This window comes from Strongylocentrotus purpuratus, unplaced genomic scaffold (assembly GCF_000002235.5).
Source record: "Strongylocentrotus purpuratus isolate Spur 01 unplaced genomic scaffold, Spur_5.0 spur5_scaffold_18, whole genome shotgun sequence".
Classification (NCBI taxonomy): Eukaryota; Metazoa; Echinodermata; class Echinoidea; order Camarodonta; family Strongylocentrotidae; genus Strongylocentrotus; species Strongylocentrotus purpuratus.
In genome coordinates, this window is record NW_022145603.1 from 10730846 (window position 1) to 10750709 (window position 19864).

General features: G+C 38.8%; 1 protein-coding gene across 2 annotated transcripts in view; it reads left to right on the forward strand.

The window, feature by feature from the left end:
- Positions 1–4811: 4811 nt before the first annotated feature.
- LOC115918747 (eukaryotic translation initiation factor 4 gamma 2-like) overlaps positions 4812–19864 on the forward strand; it is a 30899-nt gene continuing 15846 nt past the window's right edge. Inside the window, exons 1-11 of one of the 2 annotated variants that reach the window (XM_030989183.1) lie at positions 4812–4885; positions 6897–7080; positions 11420–11542; positions 12378–12480; positions 14531–14641; positions 15507–15573; positions 16051–16143; positions 16805–16863; positions 18048–18158; positions 18677–18859; positions 19204–19330. In XM_030989183.1, coding sequence (XP_030845043.1) covers positions 14570–14641; positions 15507–15573; positions 16051–16143; positions 16805–16863; positions 18048–18158; positions 18677–18859; positions 19204–19330 — 712 coding nt within the window. In that variant the 5' untranslated portion in view covers positions 4812–4885; positions 6897–7080; positions 11420–11542; positions 12378–12480; positions 14531–14569. Of the gene's footprint in view, positions 4886–6896; positions 7081–9740; positions 9872–11419; positions 11543–12377; positions 12481–14530; positions 14642–15506; positions 15574–16050; positions 16144–16804; positions 16864–18047; positions 18159–18676; positions 18860–19203; positions 19331–19864 lie in introns of those variants that run through there. The other variant, XM_030989182.1, reaches the window with a different exon arrangement.

Consider the following 19864-nt stretch of genomic DNA (forward strand, 5'->3'; position numbering starts at 1 on the left):
CAACTGCCAACAGTCTGTAATATACGATCTAGTAAACCGACGTGGATTGATAACTGCAGGTAGTGCCACAGGTGTCCCGTGCCGAGCGGGTTCAAAGTGCGAAGTCCCTTTCGTTGTGCGTGCGGGGAGAATATCATTATGTGCCAGAGGAATATTTGCCTCGTCCCCGTGCGCGCCCTTTTTGTTTGTTGGGGCGGCTCGATCATCTGTTTCGTCTCGTCATGAAGATTAAATATTATATCGCAAATGTCAGGGTGAAAAAGTATAAAAAATGAAGGATACCAGCAACAAAGGAGTCATGTATGGGAGGGGGCATATTAGCCACCCAGTTCCCGTTACAAAAGTTTAAATTATATAAAGGCTTTATAAAAGAGAGGTATTTCGGAGGAAAAATCCCGCCCCTTTTCGGGAATTCGAAAGGCCGGCAGAATATAGGATAAGTTTTCGTTGCTGCTCAAACCCCAATCCTAACCCCACGGAGCTTGCTGATTGATTTTTTTTTTTGGGGGGGGGGGGGGAGGGGGAGGGGGAGGGGAAGGGGGGAGGGGGAAGTGGAGTTGGGGCTCCTACCCGGGGAAAAATTGGGCGCTCTTTCTCACTTTTATGGACCTATCCTTATAGATGTTTAAAACAAGATATTGTTAGGATAAAGCAGCGACGGTTATGAAAATTCTAACACGGGACACCCACTCTACCGTCTCTATATGAAATGTTTTATGGCCTATAATTATGGACAAGCATCTTTAATAATTTAAAGAACTACATCTTGGAATTCAGTTACTAAGGTTTAAAAAGTAATACCGTCGCAGTTTTGTCTCTAACCTACATGCAAAGCCAGGGGCGTCGCTAGACCTTTTTCAGTGGGGGGGGGGGGGTGTAAAGGGCAACGATTACCGACAAAACTAGCCACCAATTACCGACAAAATTAAATGTCCAATATCTACAAATTCAACCCTATAAACCTGGGGCCGAAGGCTAAATTGTTTTTCCTATGGACTATCTATAGTACTTGCATATGCGCCAAATGGTCATTTTCCTCGACGACATAAATATACAAATTATTTCTTCAATTTAGTCAGCATCATAGCTGTATATTTTAATGCAGGCGCGGAGCTAGGATCTTATTTTAGGGAGGGGCGGTAGTGAGCAAGAGAATCACTTAAAAGCGCGCTCATTAGGGGGGGGGGTGGGTGATGGGCCTCCCGCGCGAAGCGCGGAAGCTTAGAGGTTTCCTTAAATTATTAGGAAAAAAAGACGATTAATTGTACCGTTTTCGACTGGTAATCCTTGGCTGAATGAAGTTCCCCCCCCCCCCCCCCCCCCTCCCGCGCGAAGCGCGAAAGCTTTGACCTTTCATTAAATTATTATAAAAAAGAAGACGATTTGCTGTATCGTTCTCGACTGTTTATCCTTTTCTGAATTCAGTTCCCCCCCTCTCCCGCGCAAAGCGCGGAAGCTTTGACGTTTCATTAAATTATGAGAAAAAGCAGACGACTCGGTGTACTGTTCTCGACTCTTTATCCTTGTCTGAATTCAGTTTTTCCCCCTCCCGCGCGAAGCGCGGAAGCTTTGACGTTTCATTAAATTATGAGAAAAAGCAGACGATTCGGTGTACTGTTCTCGACTCTTAATCCTTATCTGAATGAAGCTACCCCCTCCTACGTGAAGCGCGGAAGTTTTGAAGACGATTCGTCGTACCGTTTTCGACTCTTAATAAGCCCTATTCATCTGAATTCAGTTTCCCCCTCTCGCGCGAAGCGCGAAAGCTTTGACGTTTCCTCAAATTATTAGAGAAAAACACTATTCGTTGTACCGTTTTCGACTCTAAATAAGCCCTATTAATTTTGTTTGAATTCAGTTTCCCCCTATCGCGCGAAGCGCGGAAGCTTTGACGTTTCATTAAATTATGAGAAAAAGCAGACGATTCGGTGTACTGTTCTCGACTCTTAATCCTTATCTGAATGAAGCTACCCCCTCCTACGTGAAGCGCGGAAGTTTTGAAGACGATTCGTCGTACCGTTTTCGACTCTTAATAAGCCCTATTCATCTGAATTCAGTTTCCCCCTCTCGTGCGAAGCGCGAAAGCTTTGACGTTTCCTCGAATTATTAGAGAAAAACACTATTCGTTGTACCGTTTTCGACTCTAAATAAGCCCTATTAATTTTGTTTGAATTCAGTTTCCCCCTATCGCGCGAAGCGCGGAAGCTTTGACGTTTCCTTAAATTATTAGAGAAAGAAGACGATTCGTCGTATTGTTCTCGACTCGTCTAAATGAAGTTTTCAGCTTCCGCGCGAAGCGCGGGATTTTTTCGCGTTTCATCACAATATAGAGAAAGGAAGACGATTTCTCGTACCGTTTTCGAATCTTATTAAGCCCTATTCATCTGATTTCAGTTTCCCCCTCTCGCGCGAAGCGCGAAAGCTTTGACGTTTCCTCAAATTATTAGAGAAAAACACTATTCGTTGTACCGTTTTCGACTCTAAATAAGCCCTATTCATTTTGTTTGAATTCAGTTTCCCCCTATCGCGCGAAGCGCGGAAGCTTTGACGTTTCCTTAAATTATTAGAGAAAGAAGACGATTCGTCGTACTGTTCTCGACTCGTCTAAATGAAGTTTTCCCCTTCCGCGCGAAGCGCGGAATTTTTGGGCGTTTCATCACAATATAGAGAAAGGAAGACGATTTCTCGTACCGTTTTCGAATCTTATTAAGCCCTATTCATCTGAATTTAGTTTCCCCTCTCGCGCGAAGCGCGAAAGCTTTGACGTTTCCTCAAATTATTAGAGAAAGAACACGATTCGTTGTACCGTTTTCGACTTTCAATAAGCCCTATTCATCTGAATTCAGTTTTCCACTCTCGCGCGAAGCGCGGAAGCTTTGACGTTTCCTTAAATTATTAGAGAAAGAAGACGATTCGTTGTACCGATCTCGACTCGTCTAAATGAAGTTTCCCCTTCCGCGCGAAGCGCGGAATTTTTGGCGTTTCATCACAATATAAAGAAAGGAAGACGATTCGTCGTACCGTTGTTGACTCTTAAACCTTGTTTGAATTTAGTTTCCCCGAAAAAAATTCTTTAGCTGATATTATAGGAAAGTGAAACTTCGAGAAAATACAAGTATTGTAGTTGTAGTCACTCTTAAAGTCGTCACAGTGGATAAGAAGTCACAGTTCGTAGGGAAAAAAACTTGTCGGCCGACCGACAATATACATCTCACCGACTTCAAACTTCTGCATTGATATAGTACACGAGGATCGAGCAAGAATACCGACACAGCTGACCCGACACAGCAACATATTTACCCGTGTCTTTCTTGTTCCCTCGACGAGACGACTCCACCCAACAACCCCTTCTCTCTTTTACTTCTACTCCTCCTCTCTCAGACTCTCACCCCCCCATCTCTCTCCTCTCTTTCATCTCCCGTTTCTTTTGTTTCCCTTTCACTCTTATTTCTTCTTTTTTCCTTTTTTTTTCCCCTTTCTTTCCTCTCCTCCCTCTTTTTCTCTTTTTCTCTTTCTTTCTTCTCTTTTCTTTTCTTTCTTTTCCTTTCTTTACTTTCGTTTCCTTTCTTCCTTTTCTTTTCCTTTTCTTTTTTTTCTTTTCTTTCCCTTTCCCTCTCTTTTTCCCTCTCTTTTTTTCCCTCTCTTTTTTTTCCCTCCCCCTTTTCTCTTTTTCCCGACGGCAGCGCAATTTTACCGACAATATCCTGACAGGTGGGGGGGGGGGGGGGGTGTCGCACCCCCCCACACCCCCCCTTTGGCGACGCCCCTGTGCAAAGCTCATATCGAGAAAAAGACATTGTGCGGGAGGGAGGGGGCATCATGAAGTTAATTTGGCCTCTGCCCCCCCCCACCCCACCCCCACCCCCCCCCCCCCCCCGCCCCCGCGCCCCATTCTCGCAAAATACTATTACAGAGCAACTCCATCCTAGCTGGCGCTATAGCTAAAACATAATACCGGCGATCGAGAGCGCAGACCATCGATGGCTCAGACTAATTTATCCGACCCCCCCCCCCTAGTTACCACAAGAAATCTCCCAACCCAGTACGACGTTCAAGCTCGGGGAGGGGGGGGGGCAATATATCAATTCAATTATGAGTTCGTAATGACCTCTTGTCATATAATGATAAGAGCGGCTAGGCTTAGCCAGCCTAATTGACATGTTTGAAACACGGTTATGAGATATCACCGTTTACTAAACGGCTACCTGAAAATGCCAACAACAAAGGACGGATCAGAATCTATTAGATAGTGGTCAATTGCTTAGCAATTTCATTCAAACCTGTCTTTTCATTTCAATTTCATATTTCCCCCTTCTAAAGTTCTATCATAGTTGACGTTGTATGCAAGGCGACATGGGGGGGGGGGGGGGTGTCTGCACGGGACCATGACATGGACGCGTACCTGCCACTTCTGCTGGAAACTTGGAACGAAACTGATTGGACTATTCGGGAAATTAAATAAATTTCCCCTTTTCTTGCTAAAAAGCAAGCCTACTTGAAAACAAATCTAACGCCCACCCTAAATTAGTTATAAGCGTGTACGTGATTCTCTCTAAAATGACGTGATTTTCGTAGAAATGCCATCTATTAGAAATTATGATCCCGATTCGTAGCAGAAGGACTAACAATTGCCAATCGGTAATAATATAATATTTTATTTATTTAAAAGAAATCTATTTTACATTTATCATTCAAACAAGTGAAAATATATTTTTAATTATAATTTAAATAAATTTAAGGCATCTTTGTTGTATTATTTATATTTAAGATTATATTCAATGAGAATGAAAAAAACTCATAAACAACCAAAGGTCATTTAAATAGCGACCTACAATTTACACACAATTTCCGGTGTTGGACTCGAACAAAGACGGAATATTTGATTGTAAGTGCCTCTAAATAGCTTTTTTTTTATATGATGTGTATGTCTGATTTCAACTAATGTCATAAATTGTGGTAGGAAAGTAGTTGATATATCTTATTGGTTTTGATGAGTGTAAAATATGTTGTATTTATCGTAGTTTTTCCGCCCGAAGTGATAGTTTATGTCGTCAAGTTAATGCAGGTTGCCCGACTCGCCCTGAGTTTCAGTTAGATGTTGTAATGTGACTTGTGTGTGGATGATGTACGCGTCTGCGAGACTGTGCCGTGGCCGTGGCTGTGTGGGATGAAATCTGAACATGAAGTTTTTGTGTGCCTTCGTATTTGATCTCGAGTCCTGTGTGTGACAGTGAGGCTGTGTCTACATCATATCTGCTAACCCTAAACACTTAAATTTTAAGTAGAATTATAAACATTTAGTGTTCATGTATAAAAACATGGTAATATAGGATCTACAGAACATTGGAACTAGACCGAATTTTCCGTCTCTTTCGTTCGTTAGCCTCTTAGTCTTATTGGGGTAGGGTCGGCTCTCTCTTTACTTTAGAGACGGAAACCGTCTATACACATTCCCTTGATAACGCCACGGCCATTTCAGGTCGTAGCGTTTTGCCCCCAAAATCCCCCAAAATGTCATTTTACCTCGTGCATATCCACATGTAAATTAGGCCTAGGCTATAATACATCGATTCCACTTAACAACTTGACTGAAATAATCAGTTTAATAGTCCCTTTTTAGGAAATTATGGGTCAAAATCGAAATCCATTTTGAAAATCTTTTTCAACATGGATTTCGATTTTGACCCATAAATTCCTAAAAAGGGACTATTAAACTGATTTATTATAGCCTAGGCCTAATTTACAATATAACATGCACGAGGTAAAATGACATTTTTGGGGATTTTGGGGGCAAAACGCTACGACCTGAAATGGCCGTGGCGTTATCAAGGGAATGTGTATAGACGGTTTCCGTCTCTAAAGAGAGAGCCGGCCGACCCTACCCCAATAAGAGGCTACCGAACGAAAGAGACGGAAAATTCGGTCTACATTGGAACATGCCAAAACAAAAATGAAACTTGATTTCGAAATGAAGTCGTGATGAATGATTGAAATTTGAAGATGAATTGAATAAATTCATTGACTCTTCAGTCTCTTGAGTCTTGACTGTCATTTTGAAATGTTCCAACTTCTACATTGATGATTTATGTCATGTCATTGTAATTGGACATTGCCAAGACAAAATTTGCTCTTTGTTTGCCAACTTATTCATTTTGAGGTTTTAAAAAAAGGACAGGAGTCTATCGCTCTATCAGTATCATCGTCTATCCATTATTTTATGTGAATCTCACTCTACATTTTTTACTTTTTGCTCATTTTCAAATAAATCTCCATGCAGTTTCTCATGTTCACAAACAAGGGGACTTTGCAGACACAGCTCCTTCCAAATAAAATGGGACAGTGATGGACTTTACAGTTTACAGCAATAAAACCGTCAACATGGCCATAGTGAACCTATTAAAAAGAAAGAAGGAAAACAAGTTAAAGCCAATGCCAAAATGATCATGGAATTGTGAAGTGTTGTCATCATTCTGGCATAGAATTCTAAATTCTGCTCAACCCTTTACAAACAAAAAACAAACACAGAGATTGAGCGATAGATATTTTGTGCATGATTCACAAGACTTATCTGCTTCCTCTTTGTTTCTCTTTGTATCTTTGTATCTTTCCTTTCTTCCTTCTTGTCTGTTTTCTGACTGCATGTCTCTCTGCCCCCTTTTCTCTCTCTCTCTCTCTCTCTCTCTCTCTTTCTCTTTTGTCCATTTCTCAAACAGAGCTGTGGTCTAAAAAAAAAATTAATTCATACAATTCACACAGATCGCAGTAAAGATACATTTTCATAATTAATATCTTAAACATTGTATTGAAGCTCTTGTAAACAAAATAATTGAATACTCTGTCTACTTTCTTTTCACAAATAATAATATCCGTCTTGTTTTCTGTCATTCCGACTGCAGGTTTATCACACATGAGTGTCTAGAGACAAGAAGAGAAGAAAAAGGAGAGGAGTCAGGAAATTTTTGTTTGAGAGGCTGTCCACAGAACACTGGGCAAGGTGGAAGGCCCGGCACCAAGAAGTGGTGCTTCTCGAGCTCTCCCTCTTGGCAGGACGCAAGAGACACCACAACAAAATTACCCAAGGTAAGCTTTCGTAACCCTTGACCTTGTAAGTTGTAGTTGGCTTTGACATGGAGAGGATGTACAAGAGCATTCTGCTTGGTCAGGTGGAAGGCCTTGCACTAGGAAGTGAGAAAGATGAAAAATAATACACAGAAAGAGAGAGAGAGAAGGAGAGGGAGGAAAGGGAGATGAGAGGGAGCGGGTGGAAAGGTAGATGGGGAAGAAAGATGGGGGGGGGGGGGGTGGGAGGGAAAGGGGGAAGAGGAAGAGGGGGGAGGCAAAGACAAACAGAAATAGAATGACAGGTACATGTATGTAAAAATGACAGATTTTTTCTTGGATGTTATGATAGGCAGAAAGAGCAAAGATAGCTCTAGAGAAAGAGAGGGAGAGTCACATACATACATGTACATTGTAAACAAAGCAACAGGTATGTTGAAATGTAGAGACAGAAAGAGACAAAGAGTGTGGATGAGGATGAGGATGAGGAAGAGAGGGGAGGGGGGGAGAATGAGAGATTTAAAAAAGACAACTAAACAACATCATAGAGACTTGTGTAGCGAGAAAGTTCCACAGTGAAATACAAGATTATCCATGATTTATCATAAAAATATTAAAATAATAATACAAAATTATACAGTATTGAATATGGAAAGAAGCAATAGAAAATACATATATAAAGAGTGACAGAAAGAGGGACAGAGAGACAAACAAATACATAGCTTGGAACTTGAAGACCAAGAGATGACATCATACCCTTCTCTAATCTCCACAACCTTGGGCACTACTCAGTAGTATCAGCGATACTTCCCTCTTGTCTCTGTAACTACAGTGTACATAGGAAGTCACAACTTATCTTGCACCAGGTCTTAATGTAGCTTGTTCTCAGTACATGAAACAGTATACGCACATCTATGCCCTTGATAAAGGTAGTTCCTGCTAAATAGCAATGTCCTGTGTCCCCATTAGCAGGACAAGCGGACAATTTGTGCATGTAACTTTTGTCACTGACTTCTAGATGTTCATGTGTTTTGTATAGAAGTATGTCTTGAATCCATTGTGAGTGCGGCAGGGAAACAAATGTTTAATTGTTTTTGAGGGCTTAGCTACTTTTCAAGCTTGCTTGCATAAAAATAACACTCTTTAATTTGCTTTGCATTGAACTCTATGCAAATTTGGGGGGGCTCTTTTTGACATTTCGGGGGCTAATTCGCCCTGAGCCTCCGTGTATTTTTTCCCCTGGAGTGTGGTTGATGATTTATGTGTACTGTTCATGTTTATCACATTAGACTTGAATATGACTTCATGAAGTTCATGTACATGTTCATGTAGTATTAAATACATTTAACTCCTGTAATTAGACAGTAAATTTGCACTCACACATGTTGTTTTTTTAAAGCTGAGATTGAATTTTTAATGAAATGTAAATTTATATGATTTTTCTTTGAATACTAATATTTTTTAAATTAAAGGAATGCAAAATATTTGAAGAATGAAATATATATTCTGAATCATACATACCGTACATGTACATGTATTTAGGCCTCCGTATGCCTACAATTGTACATGATCATGCCCATTTAATAGCCTCGTAAAGACTACATGTAAGTATTCTGAATTTCTGATTAAGGGCGCGTTCATGCTCGTAATCGCAGTTCCACGGTGCACTGTTCATGCTCACTTCTCCAGGCAATTCTCCTTGGGTGGCCTTCAGCTGGATTCGCAAACCTGTGTGCGCATGCTACGTAGACCCACTAGAGGTCAGTGCGTTGACCCCATTTAAACGCGTTTACAAATTGTAAACGCATCTTTTTGTGAGTTTACGATCGGCGATCGTGATCGCCGTTTTTTCGGTGATTCTACAATAGTGAGCATGAACGCAATCGTGTTTTAAACTAAACGCGTAACAGATGCCTGATTCTGGCCGTCAAAATCAAGCATGAACGCGCCCTAATACATGTACATGTCCTCCATACATTAGGCCTTTGGGGTAAAAATGACATGACTTCCCTTTGCAGTCTGTACAATGTATGTGGATTCATTGTATGTATCATTGGTCAGACTCAATCAAGTAGTTTATATTGGCAACTCATTAAAAAGCATTCAAAGCTATTTTTTACCCTGGAAATTGCTCCTCACTGTCTATAATTTTCTCAGCAATATAGTTCAAATTTATCACATAAACTCCCTCTGAACTGCCACTTGTAACCTACATCACATGTATACATGGTTATTATTCAAGATTCAATTCGATTCCATTTGATTCTCGAAATTTGCAAGAGCCTTGTAGCCTTTCTACATGTAGTAGTGGTGGTTAGACTGCTAAGAAAGCATAAATGCTTGTTAGTAAAGCAACCAGCAACCTTGTAGCCTTTGTACATGATGATGTAGTGTAGGTCTATAATGTCCAGATTGAAACAAAAAAAAATTACTGCTTTGCTACATTCAAGGGCATTGCCACATACCCTTCCTTGTGTGTGACAAACACACTATTGTCTAACCTCTAGGTAATCCTTGTGTAAACTACCTTGGGTCTTGGATTCAATGACTTTGTGTGAGGAAATTTGTGTACATCCTGGCTTATTGGTAAACAAAGCATCTGACCCTCATAGACTTTGGGTCAAAGCATTGTGTATTTTGTACTGTCATACATACTCATACTGTTAAGTGTGTGTTAGAGTGTGTGTATTTAGTCTGTGGTCAACAGTGTTTGTCAGATCACCTGCCAGTGTTTTTACTGTGTGTTGGACATATTTTGTAAAGGGTGGTCCCATCTACTTGCTTGCATGTGTGTTTTCTTCTGAACGATGATGTAAGTATACATGTTCATGTACTGTATGTGATTGAATGTGTTGTTCTTTTGGCATTTGGCCATTGAAAAAAAAATACCCATCAAAATACAGAGGAATACTTTAGATGTACATCATTCTTATAAATTAACATGTGTGCATTATGTGCAAAGCAATCTGTTGTTGAATATATTTTCTTTTATACATTCATATACATGTTCATTTTACCGAGGCATAATTATCAGATGGGCTTTTTAACCAAGTCAGAAAAAGGAGAGTGAAAAATACTAGAAAGGAGATAGAAAAAGAAGGATATCTAATGTAATAACATCAATTATCAGAAACTAAATGTACATGTACATCTGTACTTAATGTACATGTATATCAGGGCCTCATTATTGGGGGAAATTCCCATATTACATGTTTACATATTTAAATAAAATGACTGCAATCCATACATTTACTTTCCTAAAAGACATGTACATTAGGTTTCACCAGAAACATGCCTGGTTTCACTGTACATGCTTAGCATGTGAATGCTATGCAAGTCTGCATTCATAATGAGTCATTGTTTTCATAACATATCCTTGACCCTAACATCACGATGTAAATCGTCTATGACTAAAATGCAGAACAAGATCGTTCTTTGATAATCAAGCATACAGCATCTCATTGAACTCTCAGTGAACTCTCAGACTCAGTAAGGCTCCCAACAGTTCACACTCAAAGTGATGAATAGAATTAAGGAGGTGGTTTTACTTGTAGATCAAACCCCCAAAATTCACTTTTTCATTTATGTGATACACAATGTACAGTATGTGAAGATTTTTTTTATTGTGATGTAGCATGATGACTAAAATGCATGAACAAGATTGTTCTTTGTGATTATTTAGAGCATACATCCTCTACTTGAACACCCAATAGAACTGTTCACACTCAGAGCAAGTAAGGTTCATTCACACATGATGCTGTAAACCATGGCATTTTGTTTTTGTTTTAATAGTGTAAATGAATGGCAAGTGGAGATGCAAATATGTACATGTAGCTGCATCACTAACAAAGGCATGCATACCCACTTTAATCAAATATATAAGTAAATGAGTGTGAATTGCTCCAGGCATATTTTGCCATGGCAGATTACTGCAGCATACAGTACATGTACAATGTACATAAAAGAGGCTGAAGGGAGATTTGAAAACTTGATTGGTTTAATCTTGATCAGAATCTCACATTTTTCTGTTTGCAAAGAAAATGATGATTAATGCAAAATTGGTTGACTTTTCTTTTTAATTTTTTAAAAGTCAAATAGTTTATATCCCCAAAAAGCAACATGTACATGTAACTCCAAGAAAAGTTTTGATCCTTGTTTCAAATGGCCAACTGTATTTTGGCATTCACATAAAAAATAACTTACTTTTGAATATTTGCAGCAAATCTCTGCAAAATGAGCAGTTTGCAAGGAAATTCCTTCATTTTATGCTTTTGAATCGTGCAATCTACTTGTGCATTAGCCATAAATGAATTATTTCAATACCTCTTTAAAACTCTTTTTTGTTGTTGATAATTTGCAGCAAATACAACAAAAATGAACAAGCAGTGAGAAAAGTCCCTAGATGGGTGCCCCCGAGCACCTCAAGACGTGATGAACCGGGCAGTCGTGATCAGCAAGACCTTGTCTTCAGGCGTGTCCGTGGGTAAGTTCATTTTGTCATACAGTAATAGCACATACAAATACATAGTAAATACAAAGTTTTGGTAATATTTCAACAGGGTTGGATTATGAAATTTAAAATTTGCATTACCATTGCGAAAACCTAGTGTTAGAATAAGCAACTTGAAAAAATTGGGCTAAGGAGTCGAGAAATAAAAATATCAAATATATCGGGTCTTTTCGAATAGCGCCTACGACCATACAATGGTAGTTGCGGCCATGAAAATCTATAATTTCCAAACGGGAATAGAAAATTGGTCAATTTTAGTCAAGAAACATTGTTGTGGAGCTGAAGTAATATCAATCCATACAACATGAACATAAAAAGTTTATTATTCACAATTTCATCACTTTAGACTAGATTAGTGTAGGATCGCATACATGCTTCCAATATGTTCAATTGAACCAATTCATGAGCCCATACCAAAACTTTGTATTACTTTACATTCAAATCATATGACCGCATGATTTTTTTTTGATTTTTTTCTAGATGTACACATTTATTCTTCTGTCAGGACAAATTTGACCATTTTTCCTCACTTTTTGATTTTTGTATTTCTTTGTTTGAAGTATCCTCAATAATATATACCCAAAAATATATTTCCCATTTTATGTGTCTGGTTCACTTGTCTTTCTTGTTTTATTACATATCACTTATATTCCTAACATCTCTTTCGTCTTTCTTTGTTTACATTATCCTTAATAAATATCCCCCCGAAAATTTATTTCCTTTGTCTGTTTTCGAATCACTCGTCTTTCTTGACTTATTGTTTCACTTATATTCCTAACATCTCTCTTTTGTATTTCTTTGTATACAGTATCCTCAATAAACTTACCCCAGAAAAGTTTGACAAACTCTGCCTGGAACTGCTCAATGTAGGAATCCATTCCAAAGTAATCCTTAAAGGCATCATACTACTGGTGAGTACTACGAGTGCTGCAAATGTTAAAGAGAATGTTGAGTTCTGGGAAGAGGTGAAAAATAATTTGTGAGCGTTATCATTCTTATTATGCAAGTGTGAAAGAACATCAGATAAGACATGTTCCCTGAAAAGCATGGCTCTTCAAATGCCTTCATATTCTAAATATGTCATATAACATCGTAAAACTCCAGGGTAGGATTTTTACGCCACGTGTTTTTGTAGTCCCATATACATCTTTCCGTGTACAGTGTTTGTAACTTTACCAAGACTCTGCCAAATTTCTTGTCATTTTGATGATTCCAGAACCTTGCAGTACACACCAATACTTATATGCTAGATGATCAACCTTTTCTGGTCGATTCCACACCGTTTCTTTCACAATGCAATCGCATGACCAGAACTCAACTTCAAATGTTGAGGGTATTAGTTTTTATTTTGGCAGACATGGAAGTAGTGTTAACCTGTTCACTGCTAAACTCTGTCTGTCCCATAGGCTTTGTACAGACACCATTCGGTTGTCTTAGGCACAGGGTTAATCATTTAGCTTGGAATATAAAAGAAATCACTGAAGATTGCAGGAAAAGCTCATATCTAAGAATAATAATACAATTTCGACTTATATTACAAATATTTCTGTCATAATGGAGAGCATTATAATTAGAGGAGTAATTCAAGGAATTCCAAACCATTTAATCACCCCATTATGCTCCTTCTTCCTATCATCTTTTAAACTAATTTTTGTCTTGCCTGCGTAGCAAAAAGCGAGACATACAGTGTAGGCGCCGCTTTTCCGGTGACGGCGACGGCGGCGTCAACATCAAAAACTTAACCTAAGGTTAAGTTTTTCAATTTTTGATAACATTTTTATACGTATAGGTTCTTAGTCAATGAAACTTTGACTATAGGGTAATCAAGTATCCCCAATCATGTGAGTAGAATTTCAGATCACAAAGTCAAGGTCAAAGGTCATTTCAGGTCAACAAACTTTGACTTTGTTGTGGCATCAACATCAAGATTTTCAAAATGCTTCTTCTTCGTTATTTTTCAACCGATTTTGATTCTGATTGTTTCATATGATAGGGCTAGGAGGGGGATTTAAAACTTCTAAACAGAATCGTGAAATTCATTATATATGCTAATTTATGCAAATTTATTCGAAATCACAAAAAATGCTTCTTCTCCTTCATTTCTTGTTTTTATTTCGAATGTATCGTGTTAGATAGTAAGCAAATAACTACCATTGGTGAAGGTAATGCATACATGCCAACTGTTCAGATTAAAGAGGAACATTCCTCTTTTTGGGAGAAGATAATTATCATTTTAATGCAGGTGTTCCTCTTCCTGTACAAATTTGTCTGTAGTATTGAATAGGAGAGTTACGATTGTTCCTCTTTTTTTTGAAAATTGCATAATTTGTACAGATTTCTGTTTTTCAAATGTTGGCATGTATGGTAATGGGACAAACTATCACTTCCGAGGCGATCTGGATGTAGCTATCTTTCTGAAGCGAAGCTGAGGAAAGATAGTGTATACATTCTGATCGACGAGGAAGTGATAGTTTGCCATCGCCTGAAACCAAAAGGTGATTATTTGCTTTATATTCCACATCTAAAACAATTTAACTACAAAAAGAAAATGACGTGTATGCATCTACATGAAAGACACCAGGCCCAAATTCACACCAAAAAAGTTAAAAGTTCAACCCAACCCCTTGAGGGTACGGTGCGTGCGTGTGTTTGCTTTAATTGCGCTCATTGGTAATGCGTGCTTAATTACGCCTGTTTTTATTGCGCTTTTGGATAATCTTCAGTGAAAGTGCGTTGCCCTGTGTAGATAGTACCTCTATCTTCATTGAAAGTGCGTTGCACTATGTAGATAGTAGTACTATCTACACAGTGTAACAAACTTTTTGCTTCTCCCATAAATAATGGGCGAACTATCTTTCATCACGTGATTTACTTTTGACCAATCGTAGAGCAAGATTCTTAGTATGTGGAATATAATTAAAAATAATAACAAATAATCTTTGTCATGAATTATGTTTTCAGGTGTTTGAAAAAGCGTTAGAAGAGCCCAAGTACAGTTCTATGTACTCGCAGCTATGTAAGAGACTAGACGAAGACGCCCCCGACTTCGAACCTGCGGGTTCAAATGTGAAAGTAAGTAACTGGGAAATCAGACACTGTCGTTTGCATGAAATGTTGATGCTGATTGCATGATGCTGCCCTCATTGTTCCGTCCTTTATAGGGTCAAAAGTCGGTTTCGAATGTGAAAGTAAGTAACTGGTAAACCAGACACTGTCGTTTGCATGAAATGTTTGCCACTTGTATCCCCCGGGGATGCTGCCCTCATTGTTCCGTCCTTTATAGGGTCAAAAGTTGAGTTCGAATGTGAAAGTAAGTAACTGGGAAACCAGATACTGTCGTTCCCATTAGATGTTTGCTAATTGTATCCCACGGTGATGCTGCCCTCATTGTTCCATCCTTTATAGGGTCAAAGGTCATTCGTCCCTTTTATGTGCTCTAACTGCCACATTTCTAGACAGATTTCTTTCAAATTTGGTATGGAGGTGTGTCTTCGTAAAATCTACACATCTGTAGTGTTTGGTGATGCTGCCACCTGTTTTCCTGTCTGTTATAGGGTCAAAAGTCGGGTTTGAATGTGAAAGTAAGTAACTGTGAAACAAGAAACTGTTGTTGGCATGAAATGTTTGCTGATTTTTCGAGGGGTTGAGATTCTTGGAAGTTCCATGGCGTGAATTTGAATCATAAGTGAGTAATTATGAGTTTGCTAGTCATGAAAGTTGGGAAAGTGGCCTTTTTTTACAACTTGTGACAGTTTCATGTTGCTAAAAATTCTGAATTTTCAGTCAATATGATAGAATAAGACACGTCCCAATGCGAACCTTCAGATTCAATTGTTGACATTAATTGAAACCGAATGAATATCACAATCAGTCTTGATTTAAACTGTGTCCTTCATTTCTCATTGCTGATTCATCCGTTGTGTATTTTTCAATACAGACTTTTCGGCGCTTGCTCATCTCCAAGTGTCAGGACGAATTTGAAAATCGCTCCAGAGCTTTTGCCGGTAAGTTTGAAGAAGGAGATGTATTTTTGTATTTGACAAACAAATGGCCATCATAATCTAGAAGGAGAGCATTGAATGCTTCCTAATTATTTCCTTTATTTTTTAGGATGTACCGGTAGTAAACAAATACTTTACAAATGAAAAACATTCATTATTTGTTTTATACAACATCGAAGAAGATCTAATAGAACGTTAATCAACAAATTATGCTTTACTCCTTATATTAAAGATAAATTAAAGTTGGAGTCAAGAATTCTTGATTACATTAATATTGCCTTCGCGTCAGATACACGCAGGGATACGCGCACGGCAGAGAGGTACGCTGTCTGCATATAACCAAAAATGCACACCCGTGCAATAGAACATCTATTGAATATCATGTGACCAACAATCCTCCAATCAAATGACAAGGATCCACGTAGGTGTTGTATAGTACATTATATATATATATTTACTTTTGTTTTTTTCTTCCTGCAGCTTATGACAAACAGAATGGCCCTCTTACTCCAGAAGAGCAGGACCAGAGAGGCCAGGCCAAGGCCAAGATGCTTGGGAACATCCAGTTCATCGGTAAGTTCTTTATAACGTCAACCACATTTACCAAAATCAAATTGGCAACACTAATACTTCACATTCTGCAAGATGATTTTGACTAAATTCACCGAGGTGGTTTGAACTTTAATTTACCACAAAAAATCAATGTATCTATGGGCAGCCAGAGAAGCCTATTGATGGAAAAATGCTTAAATGAATATATTGTTTTCTGTAGAGGTGTTGCGGTCCAGTGGATACACTCTGGACTATGAACCATGAGGTATGGGCTTAGAATCCCTGTCGCAGCACCAATGTCCTTTGGCAAGACATTAATCTACATTTATCACACTCCACCCGGGTGAGGTTAATGGGTACCCGGTGGGAATTCGTTCTTCAAAATGCTTGACCACTGTAATGGCAGCTGTGCTAAAGCAAGGGTATTAATAATGGAGCACCAGGGCCTCGTCTTACAAAGAGTTGATATCGATCGCAACTTCGCAACTAGGTACATAAGAGATAGGAGACTGCAAAGTTGCGATTGATTGGAGAACTTGCGATTGATTTGGATCAATCAATCATAAGTCTTTGTAATACAGGGCCCAGGAGTGGCCATGTGCCAGAGATGAGCGTTATACAAGACTCCACCTGTATTATGATTATTATTATTATTATTATTTCTATTTCTGTCTACTTTCAGGTGAACTTGGTAAGCTCGGTATGCTACATGAATCCATCCTCCATCGATGTATCAAACAGGTATGCATCTTTCTTTGGTTTTATGAAGAAAAATACTAAGAGATATATGTATGTAGCTCAGAAATAACTCAAGGAGGTGTTTCACAAAGTTCCTAAGTCAAACTTAACTCTCAGTTGGACTTAACCATTATGGAGAGCCATTTGTAACCTTAAAATAAAACATAGTCAAGTGAAAAATTCAAGTAGTTTATACTTTTCATGAATTCCACATCAAGAACATGAAATCTCCTTGATGATAGAAAATATGAATCAACATTTTAATTCTTTTCAAAATAATTTTTACCAAAAATTTCAAAGATGCTAACAGTTTCCATTATTGTTAAGTCCAACTTGGAGATAAGTTCAACTTAGGATCTTTGTGAAACACCCCCGCGAAGAGCTCTGGAAAGACCTAATATCCTGTATGTATAATATAAACAACAAAAGGGGATGATTGAAGAATTTAAAATTATAATAAATCATGCAGCGTTCGAAGAGAGTGATGAGGAAGACGGGAGAAATAATGGGAGAAAACAAAATGGGAGATGGAGTAGAGAGAGAAAGGGAGAGCGAGAGGGGTGTGTGTGAGAGATAGAAAAAGAGAGGGAGAGAAAGAAAGAGAAGGGGTAGAGATATAATTGAGAGTACAGAGATAAAGAGAGACAGGGAGGGGAGTGAACAAATATAAACTATCTTACCATAAAGAATTCAGATCACAAAGAGTCCCTGTGAACAAACAGATTATTGAAAATAATATCGCTAGTGATATTCGTTTGTCTCGTAATGTATGGTCAACAAAAGATCACAACGTTTCGTGCGCCGCTGCAACACTTCGTCAGGTGATAAAATATAATGTAAGCGAGCGTGTTTTATACTCTACGGGCGGACCATCGGTCAAATAAACATGCTCGCTTACATTATATTTTATCACCTGACGAAGTGTTGCAGCAGCGCACGAAACGTTATGCTCTTTTAGATCCATTGTTGACCATACATTACGAGATAAACAAACATCACTAGCGATATTTCGATACTTCATCCGCAATGAGTAATTTATTTAGCAGACAGATTATTTTTTTTTTTTTTACTCTGCTTTGTTACAAGTACTTTTAACATTATCTTGAGTATAACAAAATGTGGTAAGATATTTTGTTAGACAATTCAACCTTCTCATTTGACCTTTGATCTCATTTGACCTTTGACAGCTCCTTGAGAAGAAGAGTAGGGAGAGCCTGGGAGAGAAGGCGGAAGACCTCGAGTGCCTGTGTAAGATAATATCCACTGTAGGCGGACGACTCGATCATGATAAGGCTAGGGTGAGTGGCATGTCTCAAATTGGCAACCCCATTTTCTATTATTATTATTGTTATTATTATTATTATATAGTAGGCTTACTGTTGCACCATTTGAGAGAGGGGGAGGATTGGGGAGTCCTGAAAAGGACTGTTGGTAATCTTTCTTTAAGCTTATAGTTCTAAAGAGAACTATAGCTTCGGTTGGAGAGGATGGGTAGTAGGAGGGGCTCAACGTTTCGAACAGGTTGACTATCCATTGTCAGGAGTAGGGAATGGGTGGCGTGCTTATTATTATTATTATTATTGTCATTATTATTATAATTTCTTTATTATTTTTACCATTTTTTTCATTTTTTATTATTGTTGTAGTTATTATTATTCATTTATTTATAGTTAATTTAAGTTTTTTCTGTTAATAGTTGTTGTTATAGTAGTAGTAGTAGTAGACTTTCTTGGATAACTTGTTTAGCACAGGGCTAAACAAGTTATCCAATAAAGTTATATCATCCTCATTTTCAATATTATTGTTATCATTGTAGACCTGGATGGACCAATATTTTGATCGCATGACTCGCTTCTCAGAGAACATGGAGCTGCCGTCACGTATCCGATTCATGTTGCAAGATAGCCTGGAACTCAGGGATAACGAATGGAAACCGCGCAGGCGTCAGACTGATCATGGACCACGAACCATTCGCCAAATACACCAAGAAGAATTGAAGGTAAGTCAGGAAGAAACCTCTCTTTCAAATTTCCAATAATTGGACAATAAAATTTGAATTGATTTGAATTTCTCTTATTTGTAATTTTCAAAGGGCTATACAGCCTATCCAGAGTACAGTGAAACCTGTCTATAAAGACCACCCAAGGGAGACAAGAAAAGTGGTCTTTAATGTACAGGTTTTTTAGCACACGTTTTAATGAGGAACAATTTTCAAAGGGAGTTAAGAAAAGTGGTCTTTATAGGCAGGTGGTCTTTAACTTTAACTTGGTCTCAGATTCTGAAACAAAATCCTGGATTTAGCTCATGTTGCAATTTGTTAATTGTTTTTTGTCCTATTTACAGAGAGAGCAGCAATCAAACCAAGCTATGGGTCGATTCACCCCTGATTTCTTCAACATCAACGGTGGGGGGAGTGGAGCATGGCCGGCCAGAGGTGGACTGGGAGATCTCTTCCTGCAAGATACAATGTGTAAGTCAGTCGGGTTTACGAAACTAATGTTCATGTTAAATGATATTGGTGAAGTTTTATTCTCTTTTCCTCCTTTCAATTTGTCTAGAATTCTTGATACTCTCTTCCTTTCCCTGTCCCTCTTTCTTTCTTCCACTCTCTCTCTCCCTCTCTCTCTCAACCCTTTCTTTCCTTCTCTCTCTGTCTTCCCCTCTCTGGTTCTCTCTTTCTCACTCCCTCCCTCTATCCCCTGTTTTGTCTCTCCCACTCTTGTTGTCTCCCTCTCTTTCTCTTGCTGTTCTCCTGCTGTCCACAGTCTTTGCTTCTCTCTCTCTCTCTCTCTCTCTCTCTCTCTCTCTCTATCCCTCTTTGGTCTCTCCCTCTCCCTCTCTCTCTCTCTCCCTCTCTCTCTCTCTCTCTCTCCCTCTCTCTATCTCTCTCTTTTCTCTTTCTGTCCATTTCTCTCTCTCCCTTTATCCCCTGTTTTGTCTCTCCCACTCTTGTTGTCTCCCTCTTGCTGTTCTCCTGCTGTCCACAGTCTTTGCTTCTCTCTCT